The sequence below is a fragment of the Dipteris shenzhenensis genome, chromosome 11, assembly GCF_047967505.1.
Source record: "Dipteris shenzhenensis isolate YYH24624 ecotype China chromosome 11, Dip_SZ_1.0, whole genome shotgun sequence".
Lineage (NCBI taxonomy): Eukaryota > Viridiplantae > Streptophyta > Polypodiopsida > Gleicheniales > Dipteridaceae > Dipteris > Dipteris shenzhenensis.
In genome coordinates this window covers 2,088,810-2,108,890 of record NC_141606.1, presented here as the reverse complement: position 1 = coordinate 2,108,890, position 20,081 = coordinate 2,088,810, and the positions used below count along the sequence as shown (strand labels likewise).

Genomic DNA, 20,081 nt, shown 5'->3' with positions numbered 1-20,081 from the left:
AGAGAGTGCCCTTTGAATAGTCAACATTTGTGGGATCCTCTAATCCACATCTCTCCTTGTGGGGATATCCTTGATCCACATCTTCACATTTTATAGTCCACATCCTAGGGTGGCTACTTTAATTCTTTCCTACACCATACCTTTAGCCTCTAATTATGTGCTCATGGCACCACAACTCTCAACAAAGTTCATTGTTTAGAGACAACACATATATCTATATCTACCCCCCCCCCCGCTCTCCCTCTCTCTCTCTCTCTCTCTCTCTCTATCTATCTATCTATCTATCTATCTATCTATATCTCAATCTTTCTATCTATCTATCTTTCATTCTATTTACCTATCTATTTATCTATCTATCTATCTGTATATGCCCCTAAGGAATGCATTGGGATACACACGGGTCTAGCAACATTAGTATTCTATGGGAATGTTGGGAATACCACTGAATAGGATTGAAATTGATAGGGCTCTAGATATAAATGGGAAAAATATTAATGCTAGGTTTCTATTGGGGTAAAGGGCAATGTGCCCACCCACTTGTATAGTGCCCATGTATACTCATATATATATGATAGAGGAATAAGCTGGAGTAGCTTTTGCTCCACCACTTTTGGTGTCTCCTTATCCCTTTATGTGTGCTCTCCTCTCCCACAACTAGTATCAGAGTGGGTCGTGGTGTTTGATCTACGGGGAGCTTCGCAAGGGCTTATGGTGTGTGCGGATCGAGCATTGAAGGAGCTTTGGATCGATGTCTCTCGTGGAGAAGACAGGGCAGCCATAGCTATACAAATCTGAGCTCGGGAGCTCGAGGAGAAGAGCCTAAGGAGAGAGTTCAGTGGAGCTTCAAGGATTTTGGCTTGGACTACTTGGATTCGAAGCTGATGTAGAAGGTGCAGAATTGGAATTCATGATGTGGGCTGCACTCTACAAGATCTCCATCTCCGATTTTCTGAAGCTCAGGTGAAAAGGATGGCCATCGTTGAGAATAATGCGCAAGTCTAGATCCAACTACTATATGGAGCTTGCTATTGATGCACAGTTGGAGCAGATTCAAAACAATCTTGCTGCATTTGCTTGAGTTCAAGCCTTCAGGAAGGAAGAATGGGATCATGATTGCCATCACCAAGTGTGCATGTCCCGACCTTTCTCGAGATAACCTCGCTCGATCATGCTGTTGGGTGTGTCTGGCAAGAACGCGGAATCCACAGTCATGATAACCACTGGAACAACAGCCGGTGCCAGAGAGACTCGCCATCCCCAGGGTGTAAGGTGCTCGGTTCCAAAATTAATCAGGTTTCCGCATAGAATTCCGATGGTGATGGCTAGCTGGAACATGATATTGAGAGCTCTATGAATCTTTGAGGGAGCCATCTCGAAAGGATACACAAGCACGGCCTGATTGGATAACCCAACACCCACACCGAGCAAGATGCGGCTGATGATGAGCATGGCAACATCCTTAGTGCCACCATTGATGGCAGCACCGGCGAGGAAGCTAACTCCACCAGTGAGCATGGAAGGTTTTCTTCCAAACGCGTAACAGTGTAAGCACAAAAAGATGCAATGAGGCTAGCGATGTAAAGTGAAGAAGTGAAAGTGGTGAAGATTTGGCTATTGAATTCACAATAATCGTTGGGGCTATTGTGCTTGTTACGTTCGGCGAAGGGGAAGGGCGAATTTGAGCAGTGAGCAAGGGTGTTCTCATGTCCACAACAGAGAACAGATCGCGCACAGAGACTCAGATAAAAATCCAGAACCTTTGTTTTGTAATTGTCCAAGCCAGGCATTGGCAAGTTATTGGGTTGCATATATTCTTGTTTATGCCTCTTTATGGCTGAGTGCATTTGATCCTTTGGATCAGCCAGTTTATTTGGAGACCTAGTTGGTCTGGACAGCACTATATTTCTTTTTGGTCCTTTGGGTTGCCTATTGCACTGTACTGCTCATTGGTTGTGAGCTATTGTGCCACAGATATGGCATCTACAGCTAGTAGTGCCCTCTTTGATATTGAGCAGTTGGATGGATCAAACTTTCTGTATTGGAAAGAGAAGATTTATGATGTGTTAGTGCAGAAGAGGTAGCATAAGCCCATGTAATGCAAAGGTGTCAAGCCTAATAGCATTAAACAGAGTGATTGGGATGACATGGATGAGCAAGCATGCTCTATCATTCAATCATCACTCTCGAAGTCTGTCTACTTACAGGTACAGGATGGTGTACAGGGTGTATACTGCCATGCATATGAGTTCTATCCTAGTATATGCCAGATGTATGACCATGATAGTGTTATGTTACAGCATGATGGGTTGAAATGCCCTGATGGGCTGAAATACAGCCTTGATATGCACTCCAGAGGTAGATCAATTGGTAAAAACATGTCATGTTCAAGGGGGAATTCCAAGAGCAAGTCTAGCTCTCAGACTTGTGTTAGATGTTTCTATTGTGGAAAGTATGGCCACATGAAAAAGTACTACTGGAAATGGCTAAGAAAATGCAAGAAGAAGAGCAAGGCTAAGAATGACAAGAAGAAGGAGAAGAAGCATGTTGGGCTTCAAGGCGTGGATGCTAGGGTTTCCACTGATAGTAGCAGTGATGAAGGCATTCTTTTGTCTATCTCGGACACCTCCTTCTTGGCCACTGATGTACCCATTCTCGGTGATTGGATGTTAGATCCATGTGCTTCATGTCATATGACCCCTCATAGGTCATGGTTCAGTGCATATCAGGAATGCATTGTGGAGAGTAGTTTGATGGGCATTGATCATTCTATGGATGTCTATGGTTATGGGGATATCCACCTTGTTATGCCTGGTGGCTCTATTCTTGTTCTACAGAGGGTTAGACATATACTAGGACTTGCTATGAGCAAGATCAGTACTGCACAGTTGGTTGAGGCAGGTTAATATGTCTCTTTGGGTGATCATGCATGGAAGATTGCTAGAGGCAATTTGGTTATGGCTAGGGGATCACGGGTTGGATTCTCTTATGCATTGCATGTATCAGGTGTCCAGGATCAGATGCTTATGATTAGTAAGTAGCCATCAGTTAGTTTATGGTATGCCATACTTGGACATATGTCTGCTGCAGGTATGGAAGCCCTTACAACATTGAGATACATTCCTATCTCTTAGATTTTATGTCATGATTGTCATGATGGTTAGCACTCTGGCTAATTGTATTATAGGTGTACTATACTCCCTTAAAGGCACACTGCCTATTGTTGGGGTAAAGGGCAGTGTGCCCACCCACTTGTATAGTGCCCATGTATACTTATATATATATGATAGAGGAATAAGCTGGAGTAGCTTTTGCTCCACCACTTTTGGTGTCTCCTTATCCCTTTGTGTGTGCTCTCCTCTCCCATAGGTTTCATTACATTTGGAGTAGCATGAGTCCTTGTTTTAGGGTGCATATGCATTTTTAAATCACTTGTGTCACTAATTGATTTTGATGAGGGTAAGGTCCAATACGTAATGAGACAAGAATTTTGTAGCACTCATACATCATGCATGGCAAGAAATGTGCACGTCCAACCATGCAGATGATATCCAATCCACATTAAACTTTGTAAAAGTAAGCACAAGGATATCACTCACATTAAGTCTTCCACAAAGTATTATTCTGATTGGATACACACACATATGCTAGAAGCACACCGATGCATATTTTTTAACACTAATGCATTATGCATGGTAAGAAATGTGAAAATATAGCATGCCCAACCATGCAAATGATATGAATTCTATTTACATAAAACATTGCAAGAACAAAGATGTTACTCACATTAAGGCCTGTGAAAATGATCATACCCTTCAAAACATACAAACATTTTAGAAGCACACCTACACAATTTTTTAACGCCCATGCATGATGCATGGTAAAAAGCACGAAAATATGCATGCCCAACCATGCCGATGATATATTATTCACATAAAGCTTTGCAAAAACAAGGATATTACTCACATGAAGGCCTGACCAAAGTATCATACCCTTCAAACATACATAGATATGGTAGAATCACATCGATGCATATTTTGTAACACTCATGCATGATGCATGGTAGGAAACAAGAAATATGCATGCCCAACCATGCAAATGATATTTGATCCACGTGAAACTCTGTGACTACATACTATGAATGCCCCATCCATTTTAGAAGGCAATTTGATATGTGTTTGAGTAGCATTTGAATAGTAAAGTAAGATTGTGTTTCTAGTTACACATTGTGAAAGTAGATGGCTGCACTTAATTTGTATTCAACAAGCATCCTAAATCAACGAAACATGTATACATTACGTAAAATTTTCTACTCATTTACTCATATACCAAAATTTCTATCAATACACAACAATGAGTTTCATCATGTGAAATTTTCAAATGAAAAATATGCAAGATATATTTTATATGATACTCCCAAAATCTATCAAAATACTTTCTGCACAACATATTCCTACAACCATATATCTACCAGAAAGTGGGATCATTCATTAATAATATACAAGAAATGCATATATAGTTCTCATATGAAATTTCAACACAAGAATTTCCAAACACATTGGATTTTGTACCTAAAAATCCATCTCCTAAATTTGCCACATAGCAACCCTAAATCCCTAGGCAAGTGAAAATAGAAAGGGTTATTTATATTAATTATACCATTGATAGAGCTGTGCCTCATAAATTATTCGCCAACATTCTCTAAGGACATATTTTTGCCGAAATTGAAAGTATTCACTCTATGAGATCAACAAAAATGTTTATCCTCCACAAACCGCTATTAAAATACTATTTTCCTACAAAAGAGATTCAATGAAAACTGACCCAATACTTGAGTAAAGGAAAACTAGTATCGCGCAAAGCATGGTTTGAAATAGTAGGTGGTATTAAGATAGACTTTGCATTCATTTGAATAGTACTTGAGAGCCATTTAAATTAGTCATTTACATTCATGCAATTGTAAATTCAATGATAGAATAAGATTTTTTTAACGTTCCCACAACAAAAAAACGATATACTGCCAAAATAAGCCAACCATCACAGTTATATACAAACAGGTTACCTATCAAAATGATTAGTTTATATTTATTTTTTTGCTTTTTAAGAAATAATATTCATTTGTTGACCTCGTATTTTGCTCAAAGGTTGTTCTATTGTTCATTCATGATTGCTTCTTACGATGTTATTAATTTTTACAGAATGAATCATGTTATGGACATGATTCATGACATAGGGTCCACTAGGATCCAATCCCCCTGCAAATATTAAGGGTGGTGCTTTATTATTGATTTGGTGATGCCAAAAGATTTGTGCCTTTGGGCATTGAAGCCTAACAAATACATGAGTAAGGATTTGTTGTACATTCTATTAATGTCATCGTTATCCTTCGATCTTACATTCAACTTGGTTATCTTGTTTGTTGACTCGCATTTAAGACATGCATCAAAGAAGAGGAATTGTCAATATACTTGATTTAAAAAATATAAATTTTTCATATTGCAAGTTATTTATATTTATATATATATATACACACACGTCACAAGGTCCACTAGGACACGACACAAGATCCACTAGGACCCTTGCAAATGTCAAGGGTGGTGCTTTATTATTCATTTAGTGATGCCAAAAGATTTGTGCCTTTTAAGCATTGAAGCACAACAAACCCATGTGTAAGGATTTATTGTACATTCTATATAATGGCATCATCATACTTCGATCTTGCATTCAACTTGGTTATCTTGTTTACGGACTCTCGCATTAAGGACATGCATCAAAAGAGAAGAATTGTCAATATACAAACTTAATCGATTTCTTTTTAAAAAAAAATTTAATTGCAAGTTATAAATGTAACTATATAAATATATACCTCACAATGTGTGAATGTTTATTAGGTGGCGAGAGTGTGCGAGCAAGCATTGTAAGATGGGCTAAGGATCTCTAGTTCAATCTTCTAACCTACGACAAAGGATAGCGTTAGAAACTTACAGATAAATACACCACCCAGTGACTTGAGGAGGGAAAATTAAAACTTAATGAGAGTTGAATCATACCATATGTATATATAGCTCCCTTTGGAAAAAAAAACATGAATACTGTCAGCATGCACCACATAGATATACATGATTCATGCACTCCCGGGTGCAAACGTCCTGTAAGCCTCAAAGCTTATTTCTCTTTTGCTAATTCTTCTCAGGAGTTTAATTCTAGGAGGAATAGTTGAGCGATTGAATGAAATGCAACCCATCTGCAAATTGTTAAAATGAGATGGAACTATCAAAGCCGTCTTCTAGTGATAAAAGGAAACTCGTAGAAAATACTAATCTAGCAAAGCCTACACATTCATATGAATGCGGGATGGAGATTTGGATGAACTCAATAGTATTTCTTTGGAGAATGACCATCTCAAGTAGGCTCACAAGTCGTTTGTGTAAGCTAATTAAGGTGAGGATGCTATGATGGTTCTGGATCCTTCAATTTGACCTTGATAATAACTGCAGCTTGCAGACAAGGAACACTAGAATTTGGCTTTGATGGAAACAACAACTATACGCAGGCACGTCATGGAATCCTCTTTCTGCTAAAGGGTTGCTGATTACCAATTTGCAGCCATTTTGGCTGTTCCTGAGCTCTTCTCGCTTCACGTTAATTGACAGAAATCCTCTTTAATGTGTGCTTGATAGTGTATTGTGTTCATGAGGCTCATTGGAAGATGCTAAAAATGCAATATTTTTCACGGTGCATGAGCGTCCCTAGCTTGACGAGAAGGAAATCCTTCGGCCAACGATTACGTCTTATCGTATCACCTTGATGAGTCCCCAAAAACTCCCACCTTCTAAAGAGCACCTTTTGTTTCCATTGCAACCACCCACAACACAAGGCATATGATTCAAAAGAGCCCTGCAAATACCCAACGCTTTTAGAACATTGAAATCTCAATGTCTATGCAAACTTCCATCCTGAGAAGACGAGCGGAACGGGACAATATATACCAAACAGAACGAAAAAGCAGCCACCAAACTGAGCAAAGGGCTTAGTCTAGAGAGTAAAGAACATGGCGTAGAAAACCATACTGTGATTCGAGCCACAAAGAACCATGTCATGAGGCAACGTTGAGATAATGCGTGTACAATGAGTAAATACCCCCAAGGTAAGTCATCAAGATTATGCGTGCCAAGAACTGTGTTAAGTTGGAACAAAAAAATTGGTTACCTTCGAGCAACAATTCAAGATAGACTGTGGTCAAGGGCTACCTGAGAGGTCACCATCTCAATAAGGGACGCAAGAAGCACTGGGTATCAACAATGGTGGCCACGCTCAAGATTGCTCCAGAGCTGGTTTACGATGCAGAAGAGAGAGAGCACGCGGCTAGAGCAATGTGTATATTGTTTGCACACCAATTTGTGAAGGACGACCAACTCGCTGGTTGGCAGAGTTTGGTGATCGATTGATTTCATCGAGGAAGAAGCGCAAGAGAGCATGCGAGGTGGACAACTGCTCAACGTAGATATTATCACCTACTCCAATCTATGTTTCGGCCAATTGCAGCAACGTATTAGGTGATAGTTGCTCAAGAGGCAAGCAAAGGGTTGGGTTCCCAACAAGGAAAAAGTTTGCCACTGTAACTTGAAGAAGAAGTTCATATCAACAGTGCCAGCAATGAAAGAGGATTGAACTAAGAAGGAGGATACACTAGGCTCAAGGCAGTCCATGGTCCTCTATGATCCAAATTTTATCCTCGCCTGTGAGATTCCCGAGCAGCACGGGGAATCCTTTGAGAATTAGGGGGATGTGGACAAGGTGAAGGTTGTGTTTGAGCAGGGCTACCTTTGAGGTCAGGCGGCGTGTTGGTCTTGGTAAATTATAGCTCTTCTGAAAAGCTTATATGCTTTTCAGCTTAGATCAGGAAATAAAGTAAAATTCACACCGTTAGATTTCTACAAAATCAACGTCTATGATTGTGACAAGTGGCTTCATGAGGATTGAGAAAACCCAAAACCTTTATCTACCTCTTCTTTAAAACCTCAGCAAAAGTTTGGCTGTCCATGTGCACTCTACTTTTTCATGATGTACACGTAACTTAAACATGGAATGGTGTCCACATATCCAGAACCTCTACTTCGCAACTTCTTGCTGCTGTCAGAACACAATGTAATGTTAGAGAATGAGTGACAGCTAGAGGCAACGACATTCCATCAAGGTTCCTTTCATATCAACAGAAATATGAATGATTCATAAGCATGACAGCATAGAAACACAGAACATACGACAAAGGAGGAGAGGAAAGATAGAAAGATAGAAACACAAAACATACGACAAAGGAGGAGAGGAAAGATAGAAAGATAGAAACAATTCTTGCTGCCAGCACGCAATTTAATCCTAAGAATGAGTGAGAGGCAGAGGCAAGGACATTACATCAGCTTTCCTTGCTGTCAACAACAAATGATACAAAAGCATAGGAGCACGGGGAAAGAGAATATAACAGAGAAGACGACTGAAGAACATTCGGGCCAGAACACTATCCTCCAAGAACACAGTCAAGTGCTAAATCCGAGACACGCTACCCAGATGGATGAGAGAAAGGCTCAGAAAACGAAGTATTCTAACTGAGTAAAGGGAAAGAGAATATAACAGAGAAGACGACTGAAGAACGTTCAAGCCAGAACACTATCCTCCAAGAACACAGTCAAGTGCTAAATCCAAAACACGCTACCCACATGGATGAGAGAGAGGCTCAGAAATTAACTGGACGCACGAAGTGCGTACCATTTTTCTCCACAAGCACTAAGTAGACGCTCCAAATATGAGGATTTCTGAGCACACGTACCTATGGAAAACTGACACTTGTCCATTTCTAATGAAGCATGAAGTAAACGAAACTGTTTGCAAAACATTAGCGACAGTAACTCCTACAGCCTAAAACCTGCACACCACCGTAAGTAACTGACATGCAGTTCTTTTGATTTAAGAAGAGGATGATGCCCTTCGTCGCAATCCACAAATACGAAGTACCACCACAGGAATATCAAGCATACACTTTTATTTTCGGCCATCTGCACGTCTGGACAGAAAGAAGAGCAAGCAGTCCGCTCATATGATGCGCAGCAAAAAAATTGAGAAACGTGAGGAACTGCAACCAATCTCCCCATTTTGTACACTTAAGGAGAAGGATAATCATCTCGCAACCAAACATAGTGACTAATAACATACATGCGATAATCTGAAGAAAATATCCACCACATCTGTCCCTAAATCGAGATTTCAGAATTTCTGAGAGGTGGCAGCAAGTGAAGCGTTCTTCCACAGACCACCCTAATGCAAGCACTCATAGCTAGCACTCATACCACCTGAAGTCGTAGCAGAATAATTAATCGAAATAATCTCAAAGAGACGCACAATGTAATAAGTATCCATAGAAAGGAAACCCCAACTGCAAGCTCCGAGTCCAAGAGTATACCCGGTGGGCTACCACGAACGAGAGGTGAGGGGGCGACCTGGCAACAGAGTTATGAAGAGCATAAAACTCCATCGCCATCACGCAGAATGTCAGGCACCATATATTCCACGCTTCTTGCAGATACGCCGTTTTGCCGCCCCTCCATTCACGCCGGCACGAGCAAAGGAAGAGAAGACTGGCAAGAAAGGCAGGTAGCATATCTGAACACAAGAAAGCATCAGGTTGGCCAGGAAACGAGGCGGGGCTATAGGGTTTTGACCCTAAAGCTTATACCTTAAACAGACCACTAACTTACAATTAACAACTAACCAATCTCATAAGAAATGTTAACTCACACTAGCTTACCCCTAAGTTCTAACTAAGAAACATGGGCCTACTAACCGAGAAACATAATCCTAAACAAAGTCAACATGACTTTCTTTAAACTTTTCTGGCCTTTCCAAAGACCCCTGCAAGGGCCAAAACTCACGGCCACCTGGAGCGCCATTGAAAATAACGACAGAAGTGATCACTCCGTAATGTACACATCAAATATTTATTGTCGTTGTGCAGGCTGGAGAGCACAGGAGTTCAATGGAGAAATCGTCAAAACTGTATTTGTTCCAGTTTCAGTTGAACTGTGCCAATACTGGTTCTCACTTGGCGTTGATCTAATGCGTATTCGCTTCGAGGTCCTATAGCCGGTTAATTTTTTAGCAACCAGCTCGCTCATGTGGCAGAAATCAAGGTACTTGCGACCTTATTCTGTAGTAGCTCTCTTCTTGCGCCCTCCCTTACGTACACTGTCCAGGCTGGCCTTCTGCACTCCCTCTCTCGGTGCAGGCAGAACTGCGGATGCTGTGCACAGGAAGTTGCCTCAGCTGGAGGAGGGTACCGAAGCTCCTACCTTTACGAAGGATGTATTTGAAATTAATAATTTGATCCATTCGTATGTTAAGCGTGGCAGCATGTTGGATGCTCACCATGTGTTTGACAGCATGCCCAGACGCAATGTGGTGTCGTGGAACATTATGATTGTAGGGTACGCCAAGCAGGAAGAGGGTGCGAGGGCTTTGGAGCTGTATGCGCGGATGCACCAAGAATCTGTCCAACCGAATGATCGAACCTTTCTAGGCGCATTGAAGGCTTGCTGTAACATGACATCGCTGGAAGGCAGCAAGCAAATTAGAGGGAAATCCATGAAAGTAGGATGCCTGGCCAAAGGTAGAGCCATCCACTCCCAAGTAGTAAAGGCTGGCTTTGAGTCAGATGAATTTGTGGGTAACATTTTGGTGAACGTCTATTCGAAATGTGGGAGCATAGAGGATGCACGGCGTGTCTTTGATGAATTGCTTCATCGTGACATAGTAACTTGGAATACCATGATCTTGGGGTATGCTGAACAAGGAGACAGTGTACTGGCTTTGGGGTTGTATGCATGGATGCACCAGGATGGTGTCCAACCGAATGCCAGAACCTTCGTTGGCACATTGAAGGCTTGCAGTAGCCTAGCAGCCTTGGAAGAGGGCAAACAAAATCAAGGCAAATGCACGAGAATAGTGGTGAAAGGTAGAGCTATCCACTCTCAAGTAGTAAGTTGTGACTTTGACTCAGATGCATTTGTGGGAGCTGCATTGGTAACAGTCTATGCAAAATGTGGTAGGATAGAGGATGCACGTTGTGTCTTTGATGAACTGCATCATCGTGATGTGGTGACGTGGACTACCATGATTACGGGGTATGCTGAGCAGGAACACAGTGCACTAGCTTTGGATTTGTACGCACAGATGCACCAGGAAGGTGTTCAACCTGATGATCGAACCTTCATTGGTGCATTAAAGGCTTGCAGTAGTCTGGCAGCCCTGGAACAGGGTAGACAAGTTGAAGGTCAAAGGAAAATAAGGTGCGTGGCAAAAGGTAGAGCCATCCACTCCCAGGTAATTAACGGTGGCTTTGAGTCAGATGTAGTCGTAGGAAACAACCTGGTGAATATGTATGCAAAATGTGGGAGAATTGAGGATGCATGGCATGTCTTTTATGAATTGCCTTATCGCAACGTGGTTACTTGGACCAACATGATCCTGGGGTATGCTGAGAAAGAAGAAACTGACGCGGCTTTGCAACTTTATTCACAAATGCAAGAGCAAGGTTTTTCGCCAAATATCTTTACCTTTGTGGCCATCCTGAAAGCATGTGGCAGCACTGCAGCTCTGGAATTCGGAAAGGAGCTGCATTGTGAAATTGGCAGGCTTGGTTGTGAGACTATCCCAATGTTGGCAACCAGTCTTATTCACATGTATGCTAAATGTGGGAGCATGGTCGATGCCCAACGGTTGTTTGATGCACTGCCCACTAGGGAAGTTGCAGCATGGACTGCATTGATTGCGGGGTATGCCCACCAGGGAGAAAGTGAACTTGTGTTTTATTTCCTTGAGAGAATGAGGGTGGAAGGCATACAGCCAGATGGGGTCACATTTCTTAGTGTTCTCACTGTATGCAGTCATGTAGGTCTAGTGGACAAGGGTCGGGACTACTTTCAGTCTATGAGCAACCAGGATGGCATTATTCCGAGTATGGAACACTATGCTTGCATGGTTGATCTCTTTGGGCGCGCAGGCCGAGTGGATGAGGCCATGGGCATGGTGGGAAAAATGCCATTCCAACCTAATGTTGTCATTTGGATGAGTTTGTTGGGTTCCTGTCAAAAGTGGAAGAATGTAGAGATTGGGTGGCATGCCTTTGAAAATGTGTTGATATTAGATGCAAAACTTACTCCAGCATATGTCTCAATGGCAAACATTTATGATGCTGGAGGACCCTAACAAGGTCAAGGTGTGAAAGATGACTCAGGCACGAAAAAAGCAAGGACAGAGCTGATGGACTGACCTTAGTGGAGTGGTGCTTATGTTGGTGGTCAAAGCAAAGATATACATGCAAAGCTGAGAGCTCTTATGCAGGCAGAAAGAGAGGGTCTTTTTGGGGGGGCAGAAAAAAGTTATATTTGTATTATGTCATCAGATCTATACATTGTCATTCCTGTCAAAAAACCTGAGTGAGGAAGTAGCAAAAAAGAAAAAGCTTTATTGAGCATAAGCAGCTATACTGGGTTTCTAAAGACCCGCGGAGTCCAAGATCTTGGGCACTGATGACGACATAAGTGTTGCTTTGCTTGCGAAGTATGTCTTTCTTTTGTTTTTCATAAAAGTTTTTGTTTACCGCTTTTTCCTTCTCTTTCATATTCTCTTTTATTTTCTGTGTAGATTTTTTATCTTTAGAACAACAAAAAATCTAAATTTGTATGATTGGACTCATTCTAGTTTTACAAAGGTATATATAAAATTTATTGAGCTGCTGCAATATAAGAGAACCACAGATCATCTGCCTTTCAACTATAAGAAACAACAGTTCTACTGCTCCTCACGTTTGACATAAATTGAGAAAGGGGCCTGCTGCTCATGACTAGTTGGCTGGTCTTGATTGGTCAGTCCGAATTCTCTTCTAATTTCCATCCAATTTCTCCTTTTAGCCAAAGCTGGCCCTAGATGTGCAGTCTTTTCTTGAACAAGAGGCTAGCCCTAAGGACATCCTGGTCAGGGTTTTGTGAATTACAGAAACCCATATTGAATCCATGGTCATGAAAGCCCCTTTGCCAGAAAAGACAATATTTTGATAGCCTCAAAGGCTTTCCAAATGGATTTCCAAAGAGAACTCCCTTTGGTTGAACATGGTTCAGGGTACAGAGGGCAGACAGTGTGGGTAGCTCTTCCATTTGGGAGCCCTTATGGGTCTGACTATGGTGAAATTCCTAAGGAGAAGTTAAGCCCAATCCTTGTTGGGATTTAATATAGTAGGTAATTCTTTGTTTCAACCAATTATAGGAATCCCCATGGGCACTGATTGTGCTGTCTTTTTATCAAACTTTTATCTTTTCACTTATGAATTTGAGTTTATGCAACATCTTATTTCTATCAATGCCTGTCCTATCATTTTACATAAGCTTAGCCAAGTTAGGCGTTTTATAGATTATTTATTTATACAAGATATTCCTGACTTTCACGACTTTATGTACAAAGACGCTTGTGCTTTTGGAGAAGGAATCTATCCTCGTGACTCTTGTGAACTGAACTGCACTTCAAGAGGGGATTCTTGTGCTTTCTTAGATCTTAGACTTTCTCAATCTTCAGACAAACCTCATTCTTGAAGAGAGAAACTTATGAATTCATTTCTAACAAAAGAATGGAAACACAACCTCCATTCTTGTTAAAAGAACTTTGCATATGTTTGGAATGCAACCTATCCATACAAAAAAATAAATTGCCAAAGTTTTTTACTCCAAATAACATTTGCATTAACAAACCCATAGAAAAAGTAGCGGCACTAAATGACGTAGAAGAACACTTGGTGTCCCCCAAAATAGTGTTTGCACAAATAAAAGAGCCTAGTTTTGATGGTCGACTTGGAATGAAAGGGAGCATTACAAATGTTTTGGCTAACACATCAAAGGTCCAAAGAGTCTTGCCATGGTTTCTAGATGAAGAAGCAAGTATGATAATTGGCATAAAGGAAAAAAATGGAGTATAAGTCAACGTACCTTGTCGGAAAAGTTAGACCTTTGATGCTCATGAATGCGATGCATTTTCTCTTGTCCACACCCTTGTATTGAAACAATAACATCACCATACATAATGAATGGTACAATAATGTTCAGATACTTAATGGACAACAGAACACCATGGATCAAACTATCATGCAAGAGATAATGGAAGGAGATATGGTTGGCACAAAAATATTAATACACAATCTTATGAGTGCTCAACAAGACAAGAATAGAGAGGAACTAAACTTCCTACTTTGTTCTTTGGAACAACAAGATCAATAGGTAGCCACAATTTGACATATTTAGGCATTGTTAAATGGGAATTAATGCATAACTCGTTGGTGTTTGCACAAAACATACCAAATCTATTCTTCAAAGCAATGAAAGTACTTATTCTTTATGTCATGCAATCTATTTGGGTTTGCTTGAGGAAAGGCATGACATGCTCTACAACAAGACTTTTGTAGAAAAATATGTTGGAAACATCAAAAACATTATGCAATCTCGAATAGGCTTCCAAGATTTTGAGTCATTATAGACCTCCCCCAACTACAAGGAAAGATTACGCAAAGAGGCATTCGCCATGATTTGCCAAATAGGTCCACCAACCCTCTTCTTAACATTATCTTGTGTTGAACGTTTGTGGGAGCCTCTTATGTTACGCTTGCAAAAAAGCTATTCCACTAGCAAAGGGGATAGATCATCATTTGGCCGAGATGAATTTCTGCGTGAACTTATAAGAGGTAACACTGCAGTGTGTGCATGTTATTATAACCACAAGCTACAAGCAATGATCTCTCTTTTGATAATTGATGACTCTATCATAGGTACCATGAAAGACTATTTCTTTGTTATTGAATTTCAAAGCAGAGGAAGTCAACACGAACATGGGATTGTGTGGATTGAAAATGCTTCTATTTACAATCATAATAATGAATCGGAATTCATATCTTTCGCCGACAAATATATAACATGCAATAACAATTTCTTAAATGACCATGAAAAAAATTCAAACACACAAGCACACATCCACATGTACCAAAGACAACAACAAAGAGGTGTAGGTTTCATTATCCAAATCCCCCACTACATGAAACAATGATATTAACACCATTGGAATTTAATGACAATAACTATTACAAAAACATGTATGGTAAAATTAACATTACAATGACCTCCCTCTCTTTAACTAGTACATTGACTATGGCTAAATGGATGCAAACACTTAACATGGACATTCCAATAGATGTGCTTTCTATAAGATCCCAATTAAATAAACCAACCCTATTCTTGAAAAGAGAGCCAAAAGAAGTGTTCACAAATGCTTTCAATAGAAAAATTAGCTTCCTTTGGCAATCTAATATGGACATCCAATACATCATGGATCCATATGGAGCAACCTCTTATTGCACCTCATACATCACAAAGATGGATGACACAATAACACAAAGCCTTCAACACCCTATGAAGGAATGCATACAAGACAATTTCCATACCCACACAAGACTTCGAAAGCTAGCAAACACTTTCTTGCTTACACAACAACTGAGTGCTCAATTAGCATCCTTATCTTCACTATATAAAACATCAACAGAGTTCATATTTATTAACACAAATGATAAGGATAATAGAGCTTTGATATTAAAAAGGAAGCACCAATTACAAAAAACTTGATGTTGATTCCACAAGCATAACATGTGAGACATTGATTGACAAATATGCAAAAAGGAATACAATGGACAACGTTTACTTGGCTAGCCATGCAACTAAGTTTACTCACACTAACAATAACTCAAAGCAAAGATGCAAGCCAAAAATCATAAGATTTGTTAAGTTCAACAAAGTAAAAGATCCAATAAACAACTATAGAGAGTAATTGTTATTATATTATCCATTTAAAAATAATTAGAACCAGGAACTCATTAAGTTTGGCACGTGGGAGAGAGCTTACCTTGCTGGAGAAGAAATTATAAACAAAAAAAGAGCTTAGACAAATTTGATTATGGAAAATTACTTCCAACGCAAGAAAATATAAAATATTTAAACATTGGAAGTAATATCAATGACACCTAGACTCCAAATAAAGAATGCAAAAATCAACATATGTACGGCTTGCCTTTGGACCCACCTAATATTGTCAATCGTTAAAGAGCAAATAATTTCATCATTTCTTCAAAAAAGCACATACTATTACCAAATGATGAGTACTTTAAGCAAATAGATCTTTGAACAATGAGCAGACTCAAGAAATATTTGATGATGTGCTCCTTCGGAAGAGAACCCACTGAGATGATAAAATCAATCTTTTCCTTGCTGAAGGGGCAGGAACAAGTAAAACATATCCTCTTCTCCTCATTGTTTAAGGCCTAGTCATCAATAGATTCTACAATCAAAGAATGGTAGATAGCAACATTGAATCGCTAAAGTTTTTCATGTTGTCCTATACAAGAAAATCAACTTACCATATCAATGGTACCACAATACATTTTGTACTGCACTTACTAATTCAAAGTAAAAACTTGACTACAATGCCCTGTGACAAACTGGGCATACTAAGTGCACTCTACAAGCACATGTAGCTACTCATTTTTTATGAAGGTGCCCTTGTTGGTAGGCGAACCCTTAACTTCACTGACCTTCGCATGAGATCTCTCAAAAGAAATTTGAGAGCTTCTTTGGAAGCTTGGACATCCTCACTTGTGGGGACTTCTACCAAGCAAAGCCAATTAAGGATGCATGGGTGTTCAAACAAAGCGAGGAAACATTGGATACCATTGCCAACCCCTATTGGTGTAACAAAGTCAAATGATATGAGCTCAATAAAACCATGAGGCAAAATGACAATGAATTCATAAATGTGTTAAACTCATTTAGAAAATGTTCCCACACACAAGAACAAATCGAATACATGAACACAAAATGTTTCCATCCACTGCCCAAAGACCATACATTCCCTCATCTTTTCTACACAAATTCACAAATGAATAGACACAATGATGCAATATTTGAACTTGCACAAGGCAAACCATACACCATCAATGTTATAGATCACTTCACAGAAAATGGAGCGATGTCATCAGTAAATGGAAATCCCAAGGTTGGTATGGTCTTAAGTGCAGTTCTTTTTGCACTATTTTGATATCATTTCACTTGAACTTTTGTTTATGGATCATGCTCCAAAAACTCAACAAATGCCAGCTCATTGGAAGAAAGGCTTGATTAAATTATCCTTTACATGGATTGGAGATTCAAGGAAGAAGGCTGCTCATTGCACAAATGTATGCTGATGACTCCTTCTTCATGACACTAAAACGGATCTTTCATGTGTTATGTGTGCTTTGTCATTGTATGACTTGGCAGTTGGTTTGCATCATGTAAAGTTTCAAAACTCCAAGCTATATGAAAGTTTGGCATCATATTTCATGGTCAGGAGAGATTGTTTCGCCTACAAATCTTGTGCATCATTTGTGGGGGTTAAAGGTCACTGTGCCTTAACCCCGGTTATGTACAATACTCAAACACATATATAAATGTATGAAAAAGAAGATTAGGGTGGTTCTGCACCCACCAAAACTTGTGTGGCTCTCTATCTCTCTCTCTCGCTCTCTCTCCCTCTTCCGTTCTTGCTTCCGTTGAGAGCACTCTCAACTGGTATCAGAGCCCGAGTGATCTAGCTGAGCGTGCGTGAATGCTTAGAAGCTCAGCTGCTCTGTGGGAGGAAGGAGAAGCTTTGTGGGAAACTTTGTGGGTGACTTTACTTGCATCCGAGTGTGCAGAGACCTTGGAAGAACCTTTGGAAAAGTCACTTTGGCTTTGTGAAGTGGTTTTGAGAGCCTGTTAAGAGCTTTCAAAGAAAAAGTCGTTTTTTGAGCTTTTCCCTGTTCTGTTCGATGACAGAGACTCCGTATTGACTTGTAGAGGCAACTATTGCTTGCTTTTGGTATCCACATTACTTCAGGAGCCTGAAAACACCTTCATTCCTGAATCTGGGATCATTTCATTGGATTTCTGAGTCACTGTGTTAGTTCCTGCGTTTTTTGCCCGGGTGTTGGAACTCAAGTTTGGAGCAACCATTTGCAGATCTTTCAGTTCCAGTGGACTCAGGAGGTCCTAAAACTTCTATGTTGCTCATCATTCGCACTCCGGTGGAGTTTACAGATAGCTCTGTTTCCAAAAACGTTTTTCAGTCCGTGTGTTGGACCTAGTGATTGAGACCACGGTTTCCAAAACCGTCTGTCCCATTGCGTTCCGGACGCCCAAAAACCCCTACCTATCAGTTCTTGCGTGATTCGGTGAAGGATTTTCAGAGTTATAAATCTCTGTGTATTCGATTTCGTCTCTCTGTTATGCATTTTTCATACTAAGGTTTTGAAACCTTAGATTTATGCCACATGGCAGTGGATAAGTGTTGACTCCCATTTCTCACTCATCGGTTGGGATTTTGGAGTTCTGGCAGAAGAGAGATATTTGCAGATTTTCTTGCTGAGTCCGATTATGCAATGGCGCCCATGTTTTGAAGCATCTCAGGTTCTATTTTCAGTAGCGCTCATTACCGTGGGACTATGATTTCTTGAGCATACCTTATGCAGATCACTCTGGTTGCAGTTTGAGCAGTGTGTGCGCTCATTCGTGGTATGCATTGGGTTGCAATGGATTGATTTATAGGCCATTTGGATGCATTGCGGTCCTTGTTGGATGCGCTGATAGGCCCAAATTGCCTTGTGGGATGCTATTTTTTATGGACGCTTTGCACATGGATGCTATTTTATGCTGAGAGATAGCTTTGACACATTGCAGATGATGCACTGATAGTGCTATGCTCTCTTGGATGAGACATTATTGATGCATATGCCAGTGGACGGTGTTTATGCTTGAGTCGTTTGGCACTTATTGGCATTTTCTTTTGGGTCAGATTTGCTCATATGGATGCATAGTATATGCACATGAGTCAGATGCATCTTTTGATGCTTTGAGCTTTGAGTTTTGGCGATATTTCACTCTATTGTGGCATACACATTTGGGTGCACCTGGTATTTGGTGTGGTTCTCTCTTGAGGCACTAGCATTTGGGATTTTGCTTTATTTGCATCATGGCATCCCCTTCCATGCCTGAAAAGGAGTTTTTTAGCATTAAAAAGTTTGATGGGACAAACTTTTCTTTGTGGAAAGAACAAATAAGGGATGTGCTTATTCAAAAGAAGCAGATTAAACCCTTGGCAGGGATTGAAGCTAAGCCTGCAAATATGTCTGAGGATGATTGGAATGAGTTGGATGCATTAGCAAAGTCTACTATTAGACTTCATCTTACAGAGTCAGTTTATTTCACACTAGTAAATGAGCAGACTACGGAAGATTTGTGGAAGAAACTGTGTGCCACTTATGAGAAGGAAACTGCCTCTAATAAAGTTTACCTCATGAAGAGGTTGTTTGAGCTGCAGATGAAGGAAGGGGTCTCCATTGCTTCTCATTTGAATGAATTCAATATTATTTTCAGCCAGCTTCAGGCTCAGAAAATGAATTTTGATGCGGAGACTAAGGCAATATTTCTCTTATGTTCATTGCCATCCTCATGGGATACCTTCCGTACAGCTGTCAGTAACTCTGCACCTGGTGGAGTACTGAAATTTGATGATGTTGTGGGTAGCTTGTCGGCCGAGGAGATTAGACGGAAGTCTATGGATGGGCAACAAGCAGGATGCAGCCTTAAATGTGCAAAGGGGCAGATCACAGTTCAGGGGGAAGTCCCAAGAAAGAGGAAAGTCTCGTAGCAAATCCAGGGCACGAAACATTGAGTGTTACCACTGTGGCAAGAAGGGCCATATGAAAAAGGATTGCTACAAGTTGAAAAGAGAGCAAAAGGATAAGAAAAAGAATGCAAATTGGGGTGCAAATCAAAAGGAAGAGAGTCCAAGGGAGGACAAAGGAAAAGTGAAGATCGAGGAGATCAATGCAGTCACACATGATAGTGACAATGATGTTCTCTTCATGTCTAGTTTATCTGCAGAGTTGCTTACCACTTCAGATGATGCATATTCCCAGGATTGGATTTTGGATT

At 40.4% G+C, this 20,081-nt stretch overlaps 1 protein-coding gene, 1 long non-coding RNA gene and 1 pseudogene across 4 annotated transcripts; 1 reads left to right on the top strand and 2 right to left on the bottom strand.

Moving 5' to 3' along the window:
- Positions 1-1,119: 1,119 nt before the first annotated feature.
- LOC147896478 (sugar transport protein MST6 pseudogene) lies at positions 1,120-1,515 on the bottom strand (annotated as a pseudogene).
- Positions 1,516-5,902: 4,387 nt separating this feature from the next.
- On the bottom strand, positions 5,903-9,629 carry LOC147896477 (uncharacterized). 3 transcript variants are annotated; one of them, XR_015541830.1, is made up of 3 exons: positions 9,452-9,629; positions 6,801-6,894; positions 5,904-5,952 (listed from the first exon to the last, which is right to left on the bottom strand). It is a non-coding gene; the product is annotated as an uncharacterized LOC147896477 (long non-coding RNA). The 3 variants fall into 3 exon arrangements; XR_015541831.1 differs by lacking the exon at positions 6,801-6,894 and having other exon boundaries at positions 5,903-5,952; XR_015541829.1 differs by lacking the exon at positions 5,904-5,952 and having other exon boundaries at positions 6,449-6,894.
- A 289-nt stretch (positions 9,630-9,918) lies between these two features.
- Positions 9,919-12,556, top strand: LOC147896476 (pentatricopeptide repeat-containing protein At4g13650-like). Its single transcript, XM_087381601.1, has one exon. The coding sequence runs from the start codon at positions 10,162-10,164 to the stop codon at positions 12,250-12,252; it is 2,091 nt and encodes a 696-aa protein (XP_087237727.1). The 5' UTR covers positions 9,919-10,161; the 3' UTR covers positions 12,253-12,556.
- Positions 12,557-20,081: the final 7,525 nt, after the last annotated feature.

Excerpts from the sequence above, each read along its gene's own strand:
- LOC147896476 (XM_087381601.1), top strand. The coding sequence starts at position 10,162 with ATGTGGCAGAAATCAAGGTACTTGCGACCTTATTCTGTAGTAGCTCTC.